This window comes from Ursus arctos, unplaced genomic scaffold (assembly GCF_023065955.2).
Source record: "Ursus arctos isolate Adak ecotype North America unplaced genomic scaffold, UrsArc2.0 scaffold_31, whole genome shotgun sequence".
Classification (NCBI taxonomy): Eukaryota; Metazoa; Chordata; class Mammalia; order Carnivora; family Ursidae; genus Ursus; species Ursus arctos.
This window is the reverse complement of record NW_026622997.1, coordinates 12,490,052-12,509,152: the sequence shown is the minus strand read 5'-3', so window position 1 is coordinate 12,509,152 and position 19,101 is coordinate 12,490,052. Positions and strand designations below refer to the sequence as shown.

Sequence of the window (19,101 nt, the reverse complement as noted above, 5' to 3'; positions counted from 1 at the left end):
GTCCTAACGGTCTCGCGGTGGATAATTTTCGTCCTCCCTAACATCATCTGCTTGAGAAATTTGTGCCTGGCAGGCCTGTCTGTCCAAGTTAAGCTTGAAATACAGTGGCCACACAATTAATTCGACAAGGCATAGCTCTGAACAACAAGGCCAGAGGCTTTCTTTGACCAAGACCCCAAACTTCCAGCCATCGGATTACCAATGCCAGAGTTTTCTTGGTGCAGTCCATGAACCAGTCTGTTCGTGGAACGTAGCCCATCCTTCCTCTACCGTCTCATTGTTCCTGACCTTCTGCAACACACATACGCCCTTACCTTAAGGTCACTTAGAGATGTTTAACCCTCTGGTTGGCCTCATGAGCTTTGTAGTTTCTGACTGCTTTCAGCATTTGACCTGAGCCCTGTTCACTTGGATGAAAGAACTCTAGAGCTGACTATCATTGTCGGAAGGTTGGGAAACGAGTAACAGACATCACACTAAAGGAGGGGTTCTCAGACTTCAGCGTGTGTGGTTTATCACCTAGTCCTTCTCAAAACACAAGCTGCTGGGCTCTGATTTGAGTTGGTGTGATTCAAGAGGCCTGGTGGGGCAACCGCACCACAAGGACCATTGTATTATACCTGTGCAAAGCTGGGGTGACAGGCATAGAGAAGCTGTAGCACTCAACAGTTGTTCCTTTTGTCACATTTCCTGGGAAGGTGTGACCAGTGGGGGGATGGAGCTGTCTGCGTGCTGACTGGTCAGCCCCATCACAGGAGCACGGATCCTCTTTGTGTGGCTCTGCAGTTGGGCGCCGCACGTTCTCCAAGTGGTGTAGCTACACCAGAAGCATCCGTAGGGGCAACGATCAGGATTGAGGACAGGACTGTCGAGTGGCTGCCACCTGGAAGTTGGCTGATCTCAGAGCACAGCATGCTACTTCTGCCACATGGCCTCTCAAATCTCGTGGGCCCGGTGCATTCCCGGAACTTCATGAGATTAACATGCAGTGATATTTACCATCTTACCCCCAAAGACCCTCTAATCTTTTTATCTCCTTTGCTTTCGTTAGTTTCTTCCATTTTTAACTTTTTTCATCTGCTTCAAAAATAGGTTAGACAAAAGGGGATAAACAGTAATGTCAACAGAAAATGTGCCAGAGGAAATCTCAGGAAGTGGATATGATAAAAAGCAAAATAAATTTAGGAAGTCCCTTCCCCCAGTTATGTTTATCCTTGATAGGCTTATACCAAGGAATGAATTTCAGTTTTGTTCTCGGTATGTATATAATTAAGTGCTCATTTTATTTCTGTTTTCTAATTTTCATTAGCTTCAATATGGATGTAGCAACTATTACCCTGAAGTCAGAACTTTACTCCTACAAAATTAACATTATTTCCATGATTTAGATGTCTTAACTCTCAAAAAGCACAACAATAAGAAAAGTCCTGTTACAATTCCATGGTTTAAAAGCATCTGATATTGAGTCTCTAGAAAATGATCTTGTATGGTGTAATAATGGTGAAAACAGCTATTCTTAAAAACACAGAGGAAGTTAGTGTATGATTCCACGCATGTAATGTAGGTTGCATGGGTTGGGATGGGGACAGACAAGAAAGTAGTTGTGATTACAAAAGGCACCTGGGGGGAATTGTTATGGCTTTGAAACTATTCAGTATGTTGGCTGTGAGGATGGCTACATGAGCCTAACATGTGATAAACAATGTACAGTGCCAGGGGCGTCAAGGTAGCTCAGTCCATTGAACATCTGACTCTTGGTTTCAGCTCAGATCATGGTCTCAGGGTGGTGAGATTGAGTCCCACATGGGTCTCTGCACTCAGTTGGGAGTCTGCTTGGGATTCTCTCCCTCTCCCTCTGCCCCCCCAATAAATAAATAAATAAATCTTTAAAAAATTGTCTAGAGCCAAACACACACACACACACACACACACACACACACACACAGCATGAATACAAGTAAAATGGGAAAGGCCAATAGGATCTGTGCATTCTATGTATGTCAATATCCTGGTTGTGATATTAATATTTGCAAAATGTTACCATTAGAGGAAAGCAAGGTGAAGTGTACAAAGAATCTGTTATTTCTTGCAACTGTGTGAGGATCCATAATTATCTCAAAGTTTCATTTAAGAATACAGAAAAATTTCATCGACCCAGACAACAAGAGATAACACGAGACCTTCGGCAGGATGACAGAGTCCAAGAATACGCTCACAGCAGCCCTAATTCTCGCTAAAGTGCACAGGCAACAGCACTGCTCACACGGTTCTTCTCTGACTCCTTACTATGGACCTAACCATCCCAGAAAACCACATAACTCAGTGACATGCAGAACAGAACAATCAAACAGCTAGAACATGTGTCTGCAGACTGTCAGCAACAGAACTGCACAAGAGTAATTGTATAGTGATTTAATATTGTTCCCTCTGGCAGACTGTACCCTCATTGAAAGAAGGAAAAGGCCAAGCAGTCTTGCTCACCACTGTATCTCAGCTCCTAGCACTGCTCTTGGCCTAGAAAGTGCTCACTACATGCTTGTTAAATGTGTTTGAATGAAAACTATTTACAGCCCATATAGCCTTTTAGAGGTAGAATGTCTTCTCTCTTCCCTCCTTCCCAATCTCCCTTCCCCACTCTCTCCTCTCCCACCATCTACACATAAACACATACACAGGGACCAAGATTGTTTCTGCCCCATGCATGTTGGAATATCGTTTCACCTCTCTGTGCCTCAGCCCCCTTATCTGTAAAATGAGGATAATAATAACAATAATAGCCGCTTCAAAGGACCAACTTGAGGGTTAAATGAATGAAAATGCGTAGAACACTTATGACATTACCTGGCATATCATGGGTGCCAGGTAGGTGTTTGCTCAATTGCAACACAATTCTGACGCTGATTACAGGAGTTAGCTTAGACCCCACAGGTAACGGACACCATCCTCTGCAAGACTGCCTTCACTTCAGACACCAGGCGTAAGCTCCAGGTTCCTAAGCCACCCACATTTCTGACCAGCTGCCTACAAATTTTGGAGGTTCCCACTCTACCCCCTCAGGTTCAGTAATTCATTAGAATGGTTCATTGAGCCCAGGAAAGTACGGTACTTATGATTATAGTTCTATTGTAAGGGATACAAATCAGGACCAGCCAAAGGAGTACATGCATGGGGTGCGATCTGGGAAGGTCCCAAGCATAAAGCTTATGTATCCTCAGTATGCCCCACCCTGTAGATACATCAGTGGGAGCTTACCAACTGGGAAGCTCACTGGAACTTCTGCCTCCAGGAGGTTTTATTGGGGTTTCATTACTTAGGCATGGATGCTTGAATTGTTGGCCGTGTGACTGAACTCAGTCCCCAGCCCCCCGCCCCCCTTGCTCCCCAGAGGTCAGACTGTTATGTTATTACAGGGCTATAGCCCCAACCCTCTAATCACAGGTTGGTCTTCAAGCACCACCAGCTCCCATCCCGAAATCACCTAAGGGCCCTTGAGAGTCACCTCATTAGCATACTCAGGCCACCATGAATAACAAAGACACTGCTATCACTTGAGATATTCCAAAGGTTTAGAAGTTATCTCCAAGGAACCAGGAACAAAGATCAGCGCAATTCTTTATTATACAACACAAATAAAGCTATTGAATTGAATAGGCAGATGGGGCAAGGAAAGCATTCCAGGAAGGGAGTGCCTAAAGAGAAGCAGCAGAAATATGCCTGGCACAGTCATGGAACAGTGGAAAGCCCCCCTAGCTGATTGGGCTTTGTTACATTGAAATGCACCAGCTTTGTAGCCTAAAGACCAGAGCTCTGACTATGGTTCTGCTATTTCATAGCTACGATGCTGTCTTATGGGAGTATATGGATCATTGTAACTCGCCGTAAATCCTGTCTAGGAGAGGTGGGCATAATTGAAACACACGCCAATTAGTGAATTTATTTATTATTTCTCAAAATTTTACTATTTCTCACCAATGTATTATTTCCCCACACAAAATTTATTATTTCTCACAATACTGTGGTTTCATTGGGCGGTTTTCTGGCTTTGTGTGCTGGTATCAGTTCCGCTGCAGTTCGTGCAACTGCATTCAAAAAGGCTGATGGCTGGGATGAAAAGAGCCAAGAATGGCTCCCTCACACATCAGGGGCCTCACGCTGACTGCTTGGTGGCTCAGTTCTCACTCACACAGCCTCTCTCTACACGTGATGTCTCATCTTCCAGTGCTTCTCCACCTGATGGCCTTCCTACAGCCAGACAGTCTGGACTTCCTGACAAGACAGTAAAAGTCGAAACTACCAGGTGTCTCAAGGCCCAACACCAGCACAACATTTTTTTCACCATGTTCTCTTTTGTCCAAGCAAATCACAAAGCCAGTCCAGTTTCAAGTGGAGGGGAAACAAACTCCATCTCTTGATGGGAAGAGCAGCATGTTGCATGTGTACACAGGGAGGGAAGGAGTCACTGCAGTCATCTTTGGATACTCTACCATGTCCTCTGACCCTCAGCGTACTCATCAAGGTGGGTATTTTAACAGCTACCTCAACTAAATTCATGAGAAGATTAAGAGACATGCATATGATACATGATAGCATTTTATAAATTGTAAAGTGCTAAAAAGAAGTACAAGATGTTTTAGTGGTGGGTGATAAAGGTGGATTGGAAGAATGAGAACAGATTATACAGGGCTTTAAAAGGAGATAGAGGAGGTTACTGTAGTCATAATAACATTCATTGATTATTTGCTATGTGCCAAGCATTGTACTAAGTGCATTATAGGTATTATCTTCTTTAATCATCACAACCTTATAAATGGATATTTTATTGCCATTTTACATCGAAGGAACTGCAGGCAAGTGGCAGAGCCAGAACTTCAACCCAGTTCCGTCCGGTTCCAAAGTCTTAACTATTACTGCACCTAGAATTCTTCTATCATTTATAATCAATCAGCAGTTGGATAATAGGGGGTAGCTGCTACCCCAGAACTAACGAAACAGAATTTTTTAATGTGGAACCCAGAATCAGCATACTTAACAGCCACATTAATGTGGAAGAAGGATTCACCTCACTGTACTATAGTGAGACTTTTAGGATTTTCCAGTATTTCAAAGACACCAAGAAGACAAGCTGAAAGGAAACTTAGGCTTGCAGGTGCAGAAGAAAACTTGAAAAAGAAAAGTACTTAGAAGTGGGGAGAATAATGAAGGGCTTTAAAAATGATTACATTTTCAAGAGGTTGATGCTAACACTAAGGAAATGAAATTGAGACCATAAAGGTTACAAACCAGATTCGGCAACTTGCAATTAACCAAGTGTACATATCATGCATTAAGTCACCTATTTTATGCCTCTCTGCCTTTGGGCTTGTTATTTCCTCTGCTAGAAAACCCCAAATTCCATCTTCTTCTCACCCAACCTGACCAACATCTCTTTCGGTTCTGAGGACAAATATGTGCCTCCTCTGGGAAGTCTTTCCTGCCCACCTCCCACCCCCAGGTGTCCCACGTGTGTACTGTACCTTCCTCCATTCTATCATTTATAGGCTTCATATTGTAAATGTTGGCTTATGTTCCTTCTTCAGCACTAGACTGCAAGACCCTGGAGGGTAAGGGCTGCTCAGAAAGACAGGGACAAGGGAAGGCTAGATGATTCTTAGAAAGAACCACTGGATGAACACACGAAGTGAAGGAGCCACTGGAAAGCTGCACGTCGTCCATACGTTGAACAAACATGAAGACTTGTTGCTATTACAAGATGAACTTTCTGGAGTTTAACAAACAGCAGCAATTAGATACATGCAGCTCCAAAGTTGACACTTCACGACCACAATTCAAAGCAGCCGAGCAAACCGGTCCCTTCCATAATTACATGTATTTTATCTTCGACCACGTAACAACTGGTTGAAATTTTCTACATACAAATACCAAGAACGAATTTGTTTTTTCTTCACATGGGCACGAGTAAGCCTAAGTAATTTGGGCAAGTTACTTAACCTGTAACCCCGTTTCTTCATTTGTTAGGAAGAAATGATAAAACTGTTTCCCCGAATTGCTATGATGACCAAAAGTGGCAAAGCACTTCAAAATGCTTTATAAAATTTTGGTGGCAGGTAATAATAGAGATACTATACTTCTATTACTATTAATATTATTCTGCGACTGTATCCCCTCTCTCCCAGCCTCTCTAAAGCACAATAAATTCCAGCAAGTTTAATGAGAAATAACAGAATTTCACGCTTTCAAATTCCAGCAGCATCTGCCCTAACCCAGCATGGCGGCATCTGCTTCTTGCCGTTCCCACCTGTGCCTACGCTAACACAACTGCCCGCTGCGTAGACTCAGCTTTCCCCACGCCCTTTGATGACGTCCCGAACCCGCGCCCGGAAGGCGGGCAGCGCAGGTCTGCGCAGGCGCAACGCGGAGGCGGGTGGGCGGAGCAGGTCGCAATGAGTGGCGGAGGGACGGAGACCCCTGTGGGTTGTGAGGCCACCCCGGGCGGCGGCGACAAGAAGAAGGATTCGCTGGGGACCGCGGGCTCGCCAGCGCATTTCATTATCAAGGGTACGGAGTGGTAGGGCTATCGCTGTGGTGGAGCCCGGCGCTACTCCACTTCCCTAGCGGCGCCCTCTGACCCGGGGCCGTTCCCCAGGGCGCCCCCCCAGCTCCCGGGCGACCTCGCGTTCGTGGGAGGTGCGGGAGTCGCGGCCAGAGCCGGCTCGGTTTCCTACGCCAGGTGCCTCCCAGTAACAACCAACCAACCCAATCCTTCTTACTTTTTCAAAAAGGCCGCGGACGTGAGTCGTGGGCCCCGCCCCTTCTCCCCTTTCCCTAGCCGGGGACCTTGGAGCGTGGAGCTGCTTTGGACGCTGCCTCAAGACCGTCCTATAATGCTTACGGAGGAATCGAGCTTGGGAGTCAGGAAGGGCCTACGCCCCCCTACAGATCGCTTAGGAGTTGGGTGACTGGGTGGTCCGCTTTACCTACTCTGCCTCTGTCTGCTCCTGGTCCATGCAAGGAGTAAATGAGATAACATATATGAAAGCATCTTAAAACATTAAAGCGCTATACAAGTGTACGGATGTCCATTTGTCTTGTCTGCTTTGCCCTGGGAGGTTACATACCGGATTCTCACAGAACCTGAATACCTGGTTCCCAAAGCTCACAACAGCCCTGTTTTCCTGTAGCAGGATCTTTGCCAGTTAGATGCTGCACTTTCTGATCCTCATCCTTTTTTTTTTTTTTTTAATTTTTTATCCTTATCCTTTCTTAACCCTATGCTGATCCCATCTGTTCCAATATCTTGCAGCGTTGAAGCCCTTGTAGGATGCCAGAGTCCTTCGGTTGCTGGCCTATTTCATTTTCCCCTTATTTGTCAAGATTGTAGACAGCTCCAGCACAGCTGGCTGTGGCTATTTTTAGACTTCGGGTTGTCTCTTAAATCTGGTTAGGAGTGTGGGAGTGGTGCCTGAGTGTAAGGACTAAATTATAAATGTTTGTATGTGCTATCGTAAGTGAACTGCTACTTAAAAATGTTTTTAATTGCAGTGAAATAGATGTGACATGGAATTTATCTTCACCATTTTTAAGTGTACAGTTCAGTGGCATTAATACATGCACATTGTTGTGCATCTATTACCGCCACTCATCTCCATAACTTCATCCTCCCATATTGAAACTCATGGTACCAGTGAATCACTAACTCAACATCCCCCCTTCCCTCTTGTCTCTGGCGACCACCATTCTGCTTTCTGTTTCTGTATGTGACTACTCTAGGTAATTCATATACATGAAATCATACAGTGTTTGCCCTTTTGTGACTGGCTTATTTCACTATGCATAATGTCCTGAAGGTTTATCCATGTTGTGGCATGTGTCAGAATTTCTTTCCCTTTAAAAGCTAAATAATATTCCACTGTATGTATAAACCACATTTTATGTATCCATTCACCTCTGGATGGACCCTTGGGTTACTTGCACCTTTTGGTTATTGTGAATAATGCTGCTGTGACCACAGGTATGCAGTTATCTGTTTGAGTCCTTGCTTTCAGTTCTTTCCAGCGTATGTATACCCAGAGCTGGAATCTCTGGATCAAATGATAATTCTTTTTTTAATCTTTGTCTTCAGTAATCGCTGCACTGTTTTACAGTCTCACTCACAATGCACAAGGGCTCCAATTCTCTATATCCTCACCAGCACTTGCTATTTTGTGTCTTTGGCAGTGGCCCTCCTAATGGGTATGAAGTTCTGTCTTGTAGTTTTAATTTGCATTTTCCTAATGATCAGTGATGTTGAGCATCTTTTTATGTGCTTATTGGCCATTTGTATATCTTCTTTGGAGAAATGTCTATTCAAGTCCTTTGCCCGTTTTTCAATCAGGTAGTTTTTTGTGTTGAGTTGTAGGGCTTCTCTATATAGTCTGGATATTAACCCTCTTGCTCATGGCGATTTGCATATATTCTCTCCCATCCCGTGGGTTGCCTTTTCACCCTGTTGATTGTAGCCCTTGATGCATAGTTCTATTTTCATGTATTTTTTTTTTTGAAAAAGATAATTCAAGGAAGGTTTTTCAAGTTAATTGAAAATTGAGTTTTAATTAAAAATATGTCTAGAATTTCCTTGGCTTTTTTTATGGAACCATTCAGTCTTTTCATTCTGAAAAGCTGTTTTTAATTCATCCTTATTTAGAGACCATCGGCTGTGAACAGATCATTGTTGAATTTTATTGCCAGAGTCTCGTGAAAGGGAAACATAAATAAATGATTTCAGTACTTGTGCCCTGGGTTTTTAAGGGTTTCTGGCCCATGGTTTGGGTGTTAGGAGGTAAGGACTGGGAAACAGGAAGGGCTTCTTGGACACCGGAGTCTCTGATCTGAGTCTTAAAGAATCAGGTGTTAACAGTTAAGAAAAGAGGGCAAGGCTCTTTTGAACTGAGTTTGGAACAGCATGAGCAAAGGTGTGGAGGCCTCAAACAGCATGGCATGTTCGGGAAACTACATACATTGCTACAGTATGACTCTGAGAGAGGTGGAGTTTGGTGAAAATCAGACCATAGAAGACTTCTTACTTTTTCAGGGGGATTAGACTTTTTTTTGAGTGGCAGGAAACCATCCAGCAGTAAGTATGAGAATCATGTGGTTTGATGTGTATTTTAAATAAAGCACTCAGGCAGATAACCGTGTTTGTGAATTTGCCTAATTGCTAAAATGAATTTGTAACTCCAAAGTCAATACTGATGGTGCTTTCATGGTCATTCCCACATGCATAGACTAGAGAAAAATTTGAGTCTCCCTACATGCACATTTGTAGTTGAGACTGAACAAGGCAATGCCCTGCTTTTCGTTTTAGCTCTTATACTATAAGTAAGTGTCCTTTTTGCTTTTTATTTAGTGCCATATTTTTCGCATTTTTGTGCTTTTTGATGGTGATTTTGCTTTTTAAAATGATCCCCAAAGTGTATAGTGCCGAGTTTTCCCTCAGCACAAGAAAGCTGTGGTGTGCCTTACAGAGAAAATAACTGTGTTAGAGTTAGAGTGCTGTTTGGTGCGAGGTAAATGTTGATCAGTCAACAATCCAGAAAAAAGAAGGACATTCACCAATTTGTGTGTTAGGCCGTTCTGGAATGTGCCAAAGTAGCATTTATAGTGTGCGATGAAGTGATGGGAAAGCAGCTAACTTTGTGGATTCCTGAGATGATTGAGAGAGTGTAGTGGACAGCATTTTTGTGAGGCTGAAAGCCAAAGAAATTCATGGTCAGCTGGGTAAGGACAGGAAAATGTTAAACCCTTCTGGCCTGGGGCTGGCTGTACTTTCAGAGGTGGTACAGTATGAAAAATGTTCGACCTAACACTCAGGTGAAGTAGGTTATGCGGGTACAAATAACCGGTAAGTGTTACACAGGAGAAATTGTTACACTGGAAGAGCAGATTTTGGAATGCTGAGACTGGCATGTCTTACAAGGATGTTGGTAAACAAACCTGTGCGATACAAATGGCATTTTGATTTGGCAGAAATGTGCCGAGAGGCCTGCAGGAACCTAAGCCTGTATTTCCTCTAGAAGCAGTAGCCCAGTACTTGCTAGTTCAGTGTTCGAGGCAACTTTATAAACATTATTGCAAATGACAAGAACTCTGTGGAGTGGGTGACAGAGAGGAGTGACTGTGTTCGAATAGTGCCAGTGAGACAAGCAGGGATGGAAGAGAGGGAATGGATCTAGAAGTAGTGAGGAAGAGTAACATCTGTTTGGTGATGCAAGGGATGTTATCAGAAGAAATTGCAGTAAATTGTTCCGTATATTACATTAAAAGGCCTGGAAATTCAGGGCCAGAGGAGAAAATTCTTTTATTAGATAATGAGAGATCTACACTTGACCGTCCCTTCTTGTTCCATAGCCACACAGCATATTGATCTTCCGGTTAAAGTGCTTATCTCTGTCTTTTGTGTGAAAGGATATTTGTCCAGCTCCCACATTAGAGTATGAACTGTTGGAGGACAAAAGATTATATCAAACAACAAAAGAATGCTTTGCAGGTAGTAAGGTTAGGGTCGAATTCAAGTGAGTATTTGTAGCTTACATTTACGCTCTCAGACTTGGAGAATTTGTAGTCCTTGGGACTTCTGCATTTTAATGTGCTTGCTTTGTTGTTATAATGTTATAACAAGACTAGTTGCTTAATTTCTGTGGTCATGTGTATTTTCTCCCCAGATCTTTACTCTCTTAAATTTGGGGGCACAGTCAGGGTTTTAGAAGTAATCATTATCCACTTCTAAACAGAACTGAATTCTCTCCCCAAAGGCCTAGTAAGTTCTCATTATATCAGGCTGCAGAAGACCTCCCCAAATAACAAAGCTTAATGGCTTCTCCATCACATAGAGAAATACATGTTCACTCATATGTCTTCTGTGGATTAAATAATTTGGTCTCTGAGATACTCACTGGAAGAGAGATACAGTTTCAGGACAATATAGTTAGTAGTATGCTAGAAGTAATTGCTCCAGGTGCTTTGGGAACAGAAAGTAGGGGCATTCCTTGAAAACTAGGAGGAAGCTGAATAGAAGGAATGAAAATCTCAAGGAAGTGTGATGTCTGAGCAGTTTTGAAGGAAGAGCAGAGGTTGGGGAAGGGTTCCAGAGCATGGACTATGGCAAGGACTCATGAGGAGCATGATGTGTTTGGAAAACTGCAAGTAGTTCAGAATTGCGAATGTGGGGGACAGGAGGCTGGAGGCAGACATGGAGGACCGTATATGGCCACTAGGAGGCTTGAACCTCAGCCTGTCAGCCAGTCGTGTTTCAGACACTGGTGTTTATTGAAATGTGAACAGATACTCTTTGCCACATAGGTTCTCTTATCAAAAAAGGTCCATAAATTTCTGCATACTGTAGCCCTCACTTGGGTGTTAGTAATTCATATAAGTAAACTATAGGCTCCCAGATAAGGTATTTACCCAGATGAGGTAAAGGAACGTGTCTAACTTGATTTTATCTCATGTTTCCCAAACCTAACTAAGCGTAGAACTTTTTTTTTTTTTTAATGAGCTCCTATTATTTTCTTACAGAAGTGTTCTGGGTAATGAATGAATCATTGAAGGACTTAAATAGAAGTAATACTTTTCTTTATATTTTTTTACTTAACATTTCCCAATATGTAGCCTATTAAAACTCCTTAAATAAAGAATTGAAACGTTGCCCCATTGCATGTCCACAAAAATAAAAAATTAGAGGAACAGGTTATGTCAGTAAATGAACATGAATGTTACATGTTCTTATTTGGAGATTTAATTTCCTCCAGGAGTTTTGAGGTTTACTTCTTAAACTATATAGTTGTTACAAAGTAGGATGAATAGGATGGCTTACCAAAAACAGTTTAAAATTCACAACTTTTTCCCTTAATGTTAGCTTTTTCAGACTTAACAAAAAGTACAGAGACCTGTAATGCATACTCACCACCCATCTTAATAAATAAACATTCAAAGCCCACTGGGTACTTTGCTCTAATTGCATTGCTCTCCCTCCTCCCTAAAGGTAACCACTGTCTTGGTTTTGCTGTTTATTGTTCTCATGCATTTCTTTCTAGTTTTGTTGCTGCTGTATGTGTCCCAACAGGAAGTGTCTTTTTGCATATTTTTTAAGTTTATATAAAATGGCTTTATCCTTCTAAAACTTGCTTTTTTGTTGAGCATTATCTTTGTGGGATTTATCCATGCTAGTAAATGTAACCCTTGTGTATTCATTTCTACCTGCTGATTTATAGTATTCCATTGTATGAGTATGTTTAGATTGTTTCCTTTTTTTCTTCTTTTGACATTACACTCTTGCTGTAGTAAACATTTATAAATGTCTTTCATTTGTGTAAGAGTTTTTCTGGAGCAACACATAGGCATGAAATTGCTGGGTATACATGTCTGGAGCTTTTTCAGATATTGCCAAATTGCTCTCAGAAGTACTTATATCAATTTACTGGCCGTGGATGAGATTTCCTCTCAATCCAAGTCTAAACTAGATTTTGACCTACATCTATTCATGGGAATTGGCAAGAGTAAAACAAACTAAAGATACTAGAGACTGTGCCACCCAGCGTGGATTAACTCTGAATTTCATTTTGTCTTTATAGACCTTGGAGAAATTCATTCAAGGCTTTTAGATCACAGACCAGTTGTTCAAGGAGAAACCCGTTATTTTGTGAAAGAATTTGAAGTGAGTATTTAAAACTTGTTTTGTAAAGATACTGCCCTAATTGTTAGTATGTTAATGTGCAGAAGGGGACTTCTCTAGTTTTAAAATCTCTGATTTCCATTCGTGTGTTCATAAAATAGGCAAAGTAAAACTCATTCAGAGGCATTAGCATTCATGGAAGGAGCATAAGACTAGGCAGCAGGAGACTTGCACTCAAGTGCTGGGGCCTACTCTGGAGTATTCACTACCTGTTGGTCTCAGTTTTCCTCATCTGTAAAATGAGATATAGTGAAAAAAAGATTTTAAAGACTGGTGTGTATAGGTCTTCCAGATCCATTTGCTGTATTTTTTTCTCAGTTGGAGCATGAGCACCCACCCAAAGTCCTCAGGTTAAAACATGAGACTCATCCTTGGCTGTTCTTACCCAGTTAGGGCCCACTTTCAGTGATCATTTCTTTTGGCTGTTACTCATAAATCTCCATCCCTTCTGATTTGTGTGCCTGCTTCATCAGTGCAGTCAAATCCAGTCCTTACTGTGCTGCCAGAGTGCTCTTACGTTATTTCACTTTTTAAAACCCTTTAATAATATTGCTGTCTACAGGATGAAGTCCAGGCATCATCCTTCTATAGGCCCCTCTACCTTGCTGGCTTTACTGTCCGCCACTGAGCGTTTCATGCTGTCCTCCAGCAATACTGATGCACCAGCCTGGCATCCTGTTTCATATTACTGGTGTTTTACACATGTATAATTGGTTCATTGTGCATTCAACAGTAACGTCCTGAGCTACTGTCAGATAGATGGTAAATGGTGTTGCACAAGAAAATTTCATGATTCTCTGTAAGTTGGGGTGCTATTTTCAGATAAGACTCCAACCAAACAGGAAGTCTAAACCTGCCAAAAGGAAAGAACCTTTTCATAAATCCTTTAAAACTACAGAAAGCCTGTAGCCCAGGGCACTCAAGATGAGGGACAGAGCTGCAGCATCAGATACATTTCTGAGTTCAACAGACTCTTACTTAAAATCTACGTAATACCTAGTTCACAGCATGAGTGTAAAGATTAAAGGTTACATGTGCACACAATGCATGTGTCTGTATGTGTATATCTTAGAATATTACCTGGTATCTAAGAATAAATGTTAGCTGTCTTCATCATTACTGTTTGGTGGGATACAGATAATCTGGGACACACAGAATATTATCCAGAGATGATTCCCTTATCATGCTATGTGAAGATTACCAGTTCCTTAGTGAGAATAAAGTCTGGGGGTGGCATGGTTGGGTTCTGTGCTTAAGAGTCTTTCAAGGCTAAAATCAAGGTGTTGGTCAGACATTGTTCTTATTTGAAACTCAAGAGTCCAGTTCTTTTCCCTGGTACAATGAAGTTCCCATTTCCTTATTTGCTATCAGCCAAGGGCCCCTCTGAACTCCTAGAGGCCACTCACATTCCTTGGCAGGTGGCCCCTGCCGTCTTCAAAGCCATAAATTGTGGGCACCTGGTTGGCTCAGTTGGTAGAGCATGTGACTCTTGATCTCAGGGTTGTAAATTCTACCCCCACAGATGTACTTAAAAGAAACCAAAAAACAAAAACAAAACTGTAAGTCAGTCTCACTGACGTGGAGTCCCTCCCTCTTACGCTTGCTAGGAAGAGTCTGGACTCTGTAAAGGACTCCCCTGATTAAGTCAGGGCCACTGAAGATCATCTCCCTTTCTTAAAGTTAGCTGATTTGGGACCTTAATAAATCTGTGGAATATATATACAGTAGCACCTAGGTTAGGGTTTGACTGAATAACTGAGAGAAGGTGTGTATACACCAGGGGTGGGAGTCTTAAGGGCCATCTTAGATTTTTCCTACCATACGCTCTTGTAAATACATGATACTTTCTTGTTATTTGTTTATTGCTTGTCTTCATTAGAATAGAGGTGCTGTAAGAGTCAGGACTCCTCATTGTATAAAAATGCCTTATTCTCCATTGTATTAAAAATGCCTAAACCAGGGGTGCCTGGGTGGCTCAGTCAATTAAATGTCTGACTCTTGATTTTGGCTCAGGTCATGATCAGGTTGTGAGATCAAGCCTTGTGTCGTTCTCCGTATTCAGTGGGGAGTCTTCTTGGGATTCTCTCTCTCCCCCTTCACATGCATACACACTCTCATAAATAAACAAATCTTTTTTAAAAATGCCTAAACCAATGTCTGATGCATTACAGGTGCCTAATATGATTCAAAAGAACAAGCAGCAGCGCCTTGACTAAAACTGAGTTTTCTGATGTCTGCTAATGTCATAAGTCATCTTTTTCATAAGAGTGAAAAGTTACACATTGCTAATTAGTGGCTGAGTTATCCCTAGAATATGTGTCATTGTACTTACATCAGTGTTCTTTAAATAATGTAGATGGTTTCTGTGAAAGGGCCATCTATACAAGTGAAGCTGAGTGTTGAGTGGCATATGAAAGAAGTGTTACATTTATGCAGTTGATTATCTTATGTTCAAGAGCTCACTTCCTGTAGAAGTCAACACCTCTTTTAACTGGGATAGAAGATAGTTGCCAAGAGAAGATGGGCTTGTGTCTGAGAGGAAAGGAATTACCTGCATTCCACATCCTGAAGCCTTCCAAGGTCTTTTTGGAAAGGAAGCTATGTTGAGTGGAAAAAGAACATGGGTCTTGGAGCTTGACGTCTCTGAGTTCAAATCCTGCTCCCCCCTTACCAGCTATGATTACCTGCTTTACTAAGGCTTAAGGTGCCTACTTAATAATGAAGCGATAGTATATACTGTGCATTATTTGTGAGGATTGAATGGTATGTTATTTTTAAAAATTCCTGACATATAGGTGTTAGATGAATATTGTTAACTGTTACTATTAATAATGAGAAAGATGGTAGCAAGTATAGTCAAATAAAAATGTTTTCATTCAGAATTTGCAATAATTTGAACGAGATTGGGTTCCATTTTAGGGAAGATAGAGATTTGCTAAGCAAATGACATGATCATTATATTAGAAAAATGTTTACTAGAGAGTAAAATGATCACACCAGGTGTGATAGAAACAAGCTTATTTTGTAAGTGTCTTGAGCAGTTGTTTTGTGTGAGGCATGATGTCAGGAACCAGTGCTGTACTGGTGAAGAAGACAGGCACAGACCCACCCTTCATGAAGCATTCTCATATTGTCATTAAAGACTGGCCTCTGAAGGACTCAAAAATATCTTGTCAGCTAAGTTGAAGTGGTTATCTTCAACTAAGTGTAACATAACTCCTTTAAATTTTTAAAAAAATTTATTTGAGAGAGAGAACACAAGTGAGCAGGGGGTGGGGGGAGCAACAGAGGGAGGGGGACAAGCAGACTCTGTGCTGAGCACAGTGCCCCATGCGGGGCCTGACCTCAGGACGTGGAGATCATGACCTGAGCTGAAACTAAGAATGGCTTGCACAACTGTCTGAGCCACTCAGGCGGCCCAACTTCTTTTCTTGTCGCATACCTGATCCAGGCTTTTCACATGATAACCTCCTTAGTTGGTCTTCCTGAGGGTTTAGAGTAGCATGGAAACTCTCCTGTATCAGGGTCAACTACCTTGTCTGTGTATTGTGTTCTGACATTTCCCCTCAAATTAGAAGAAAAAAGCTGAAAGCATTTTAGATGCTTTTGATTTGAATATATATCTGCATTATTTACAGCTCTTTTGTATCTTGGTCCAAACAATAACATCCTCTGATTCGTCCCCAGATGGTATGGTTGGGCAGAGAGGAATGGTGAAACAGAGTTAGTAGGACTTTCTAGAACTTTAAATCTCTCTTGCATTTAAATGTAGTTCACTTAAGAAAGCCTGACTAGTATTTCATACTAAAGTTGTTTGTAGTTTCTATATTTCAAAAAGTTAATGCACAGGGGAACAATCATCTTTTTCTTTATAAAATTTTATTTCTAGAAGAGGGGAGTAAATGCCACATGGTGGCAGCATTACTTAAATTATTGAAGTTCTATTATATTTAAGCTCTCTTTTTGTGTGTGTTAGTATTTCTAGACAGTTGACTTTCTTCCGACTTTAGTGTAAATCTTTTATATCATTGATTCCAGTGCACAGAGATCTCAGTGGGGCCCTTTCAGTTGCCACAGAGATGTCATGGCCTCTCCATGTGGAACAGTTAGCATTTCTGGAATGCTTTTGGGGTATATGGTATTGTACAGGTTTCTTATTTCTTTCTTTCTTTTTTTTTAGTTTCATAAGTCTTTTAATGGAAAAACTTTTGTTATTGAATCCTAGTTGACCCACAATGTTACATTCATTTCAGGTGTACAACATAGTAATTCAGCAAATCTATATACATTATGCTGTGGTCCCACAAGAGTAGCTACCGTCTGTCACCATACATGCTATTACAATATCATTAATTATATTCCCTGGGCTGTACTTTTTATCCCCATGACCTGTTTATTCATTTCGTTAACTGGAAGCTTATGTCTCCCACTGCCCTTCACCCATTTTTCCCATCTCCCCCACCTCTTTCCCTCTCGTTGCTTATTTCATTTTTAGCAAATTTTATTCTTTGAACCCTTTATTGAATAGTCACTGATTACCTAGGTATATCAGTAAGGAATGTGTTTAGTTACTAGTAACAGATACCTGAAAAACAGTGACTTTTTAACAATTATTTATTTTTCTCTCAATACCCAGAGCCTAGGGCTGGAGTCAGCTTTTTCTTCTAACTTTGCCTTTGCCTCCCTGGAATGTTGCTCCTATCCTTATGCTTATAAGGTAGCTTTAGGAGCTCTAACCATGACATCTGCATTTCATGTGACAAAAAAGAAGGCAGATGAGAAACAGCAAGCAGTCTCTGTACAGGCACATTTACTGCTCCAAATAACATTTGGGGATTGATAGGAAGAAAGGAGAATGGATCCAGAACTAATGCAAGGAGATATATAAAAATAAATAAGAAACAATCTACCTCCAGGAGGTTTACAGTCTAGGGGAAAAAAAGACATATAAACAATAAATTTTTACGGTGGAATTTTTAATGATAAAATAAGCACAAAGCACTTGAGATCTCAAGAGGAAACAACTCCAGAAGCAACTCCCAACAGAGCCGGGAGGAAAATTTTCATGGGGGGGGGGGAGTGGTATTTGCACTAAGAAATAAAAATGGATGTCAGCCGTAGGAAAAAAAAAAAGTGGAGAAAATGATTAAAATTAGAGTCCAAAAAAAAAAAAGTATTCAAATAAGTACAGTAATTACAGAGTCGGGAGAGATTGTATCCATGAGTTTGAATGTGGGTTGAATTGATGAAGAGAAAAATCCCTTAAAAGGCAGAACAAAACTAGAATTTTACTTGACATCCTGATCTCTCCTTTTTGGTTAGATTATTAGAGTAACCGTCAGATTATTAAATATCAGGATAAAGTCTGTCCCATATAGCATGTAATAGACACACACACAATATACAGTTTTAAATCTTTTGGGACTGACTGGTGTAGTGATTGAAAGAAAATTTTTAAATTATTGTATTGGTCTTTCATTTCCTTTCTAATGTCAAATTATATCTTAAGTATAAATATTTTAGTAACTGTACTAATAATAATTGGTAGCATTTTGTTTAGAGGGAGGAGTGAGTACAAGTAGGGGGGAAGGGATGGGGGAATCTCAAGCAGGCTCTACGCTCAGTGCAGAGCCCGACAGGGGGCTCAGTCTCAAGACCCTGAGCTGAAATCAAGAGTTGGATGCTTAACCAACTGAGCCACCCGGGTGTCCCCATTGGTAGCATATTTAAGCACATAGTGGCAGGTACTGTTTTAAGTACATTACATGAGCGACTTGTTATTAATTTTAACTTAAAAATTAACTGTATATGTAATTTCATGGGGTGTTACACATCAGAAACCAAACTTCATTAGTGCTAAGAGTTGTTCTGAGAATTTATGCCCCAGAAGCCCCAGAATATATGTGTGTGTGTGTATATATATATACACACACACACAATTAAATGGAGGGGCTCCTGGGTGGCTCATTTGGTTAAGCAGCCAACTCTTGGTTTCAGCTGAGGTCATGATCTCAGGGTCCTGGAATCAAGTCCGGTGTCGGGCTTCCCACTCAGTGGGGAGTTGTCTTCTCTCCTCCTCCCTCTCCCTCTGTTCCTCCTGCATGCTGTCTCTGTCTCTCAAATAAATAAGTCTTTTAAAAAAATAAATAAATGGATGTTAATTTACAGTCTTCCTTTTGTAATAAGTGTCAACAGTACACCGTGGTCAAAAATATCAGCATAAAAACAAGCATATACCAGAAGGTAAGTTTAAGGGCAGAGACTGTTTCTAACATCCTGTCTTATATAACTCCATCATTGGGCCTATTCGTTGCTTAAATGAATGAAGCTACAAACTCCCTTTCTACAATGTGAGACAACCAGTTTGCCTGCTAGAAGAAATAACCCTCTAAATA

The 19,101-nt window shown here is 41.2% G+C and overlaps 1 protein-coding gene across 1 annotated transcript in view; it reads left to right on the top strand.

Moving 5' to 3' along the window:
* Positions 1 to 6,389: 6,389 nt before the first annotated feature.
* The window catches only part of BLOC1S5 (biogenesis of lysosomal organelles complex 1 subunit 5), a 44,250-nt gene continuing 31,538 nt past the window's right edge, over positions 6,390 to 19,101 (top strand). The window contains exons 1-2 of the mRNA XM_026511457.4: positions 6,390 to 6,555; positions 12,606 to 12,688. Of these exons, the coding sequence (XP_026367242.1) occupies positions 6,441 to 6,555; positions 12,606 to 12,688 (198 nt within the window). The 5' untranslated portion in view covers positions 6,390 to 6,440. The remainder of the gene's footprint in view (positions 6,556 to 12,605; positions 12,689 to 19,101) is intronic.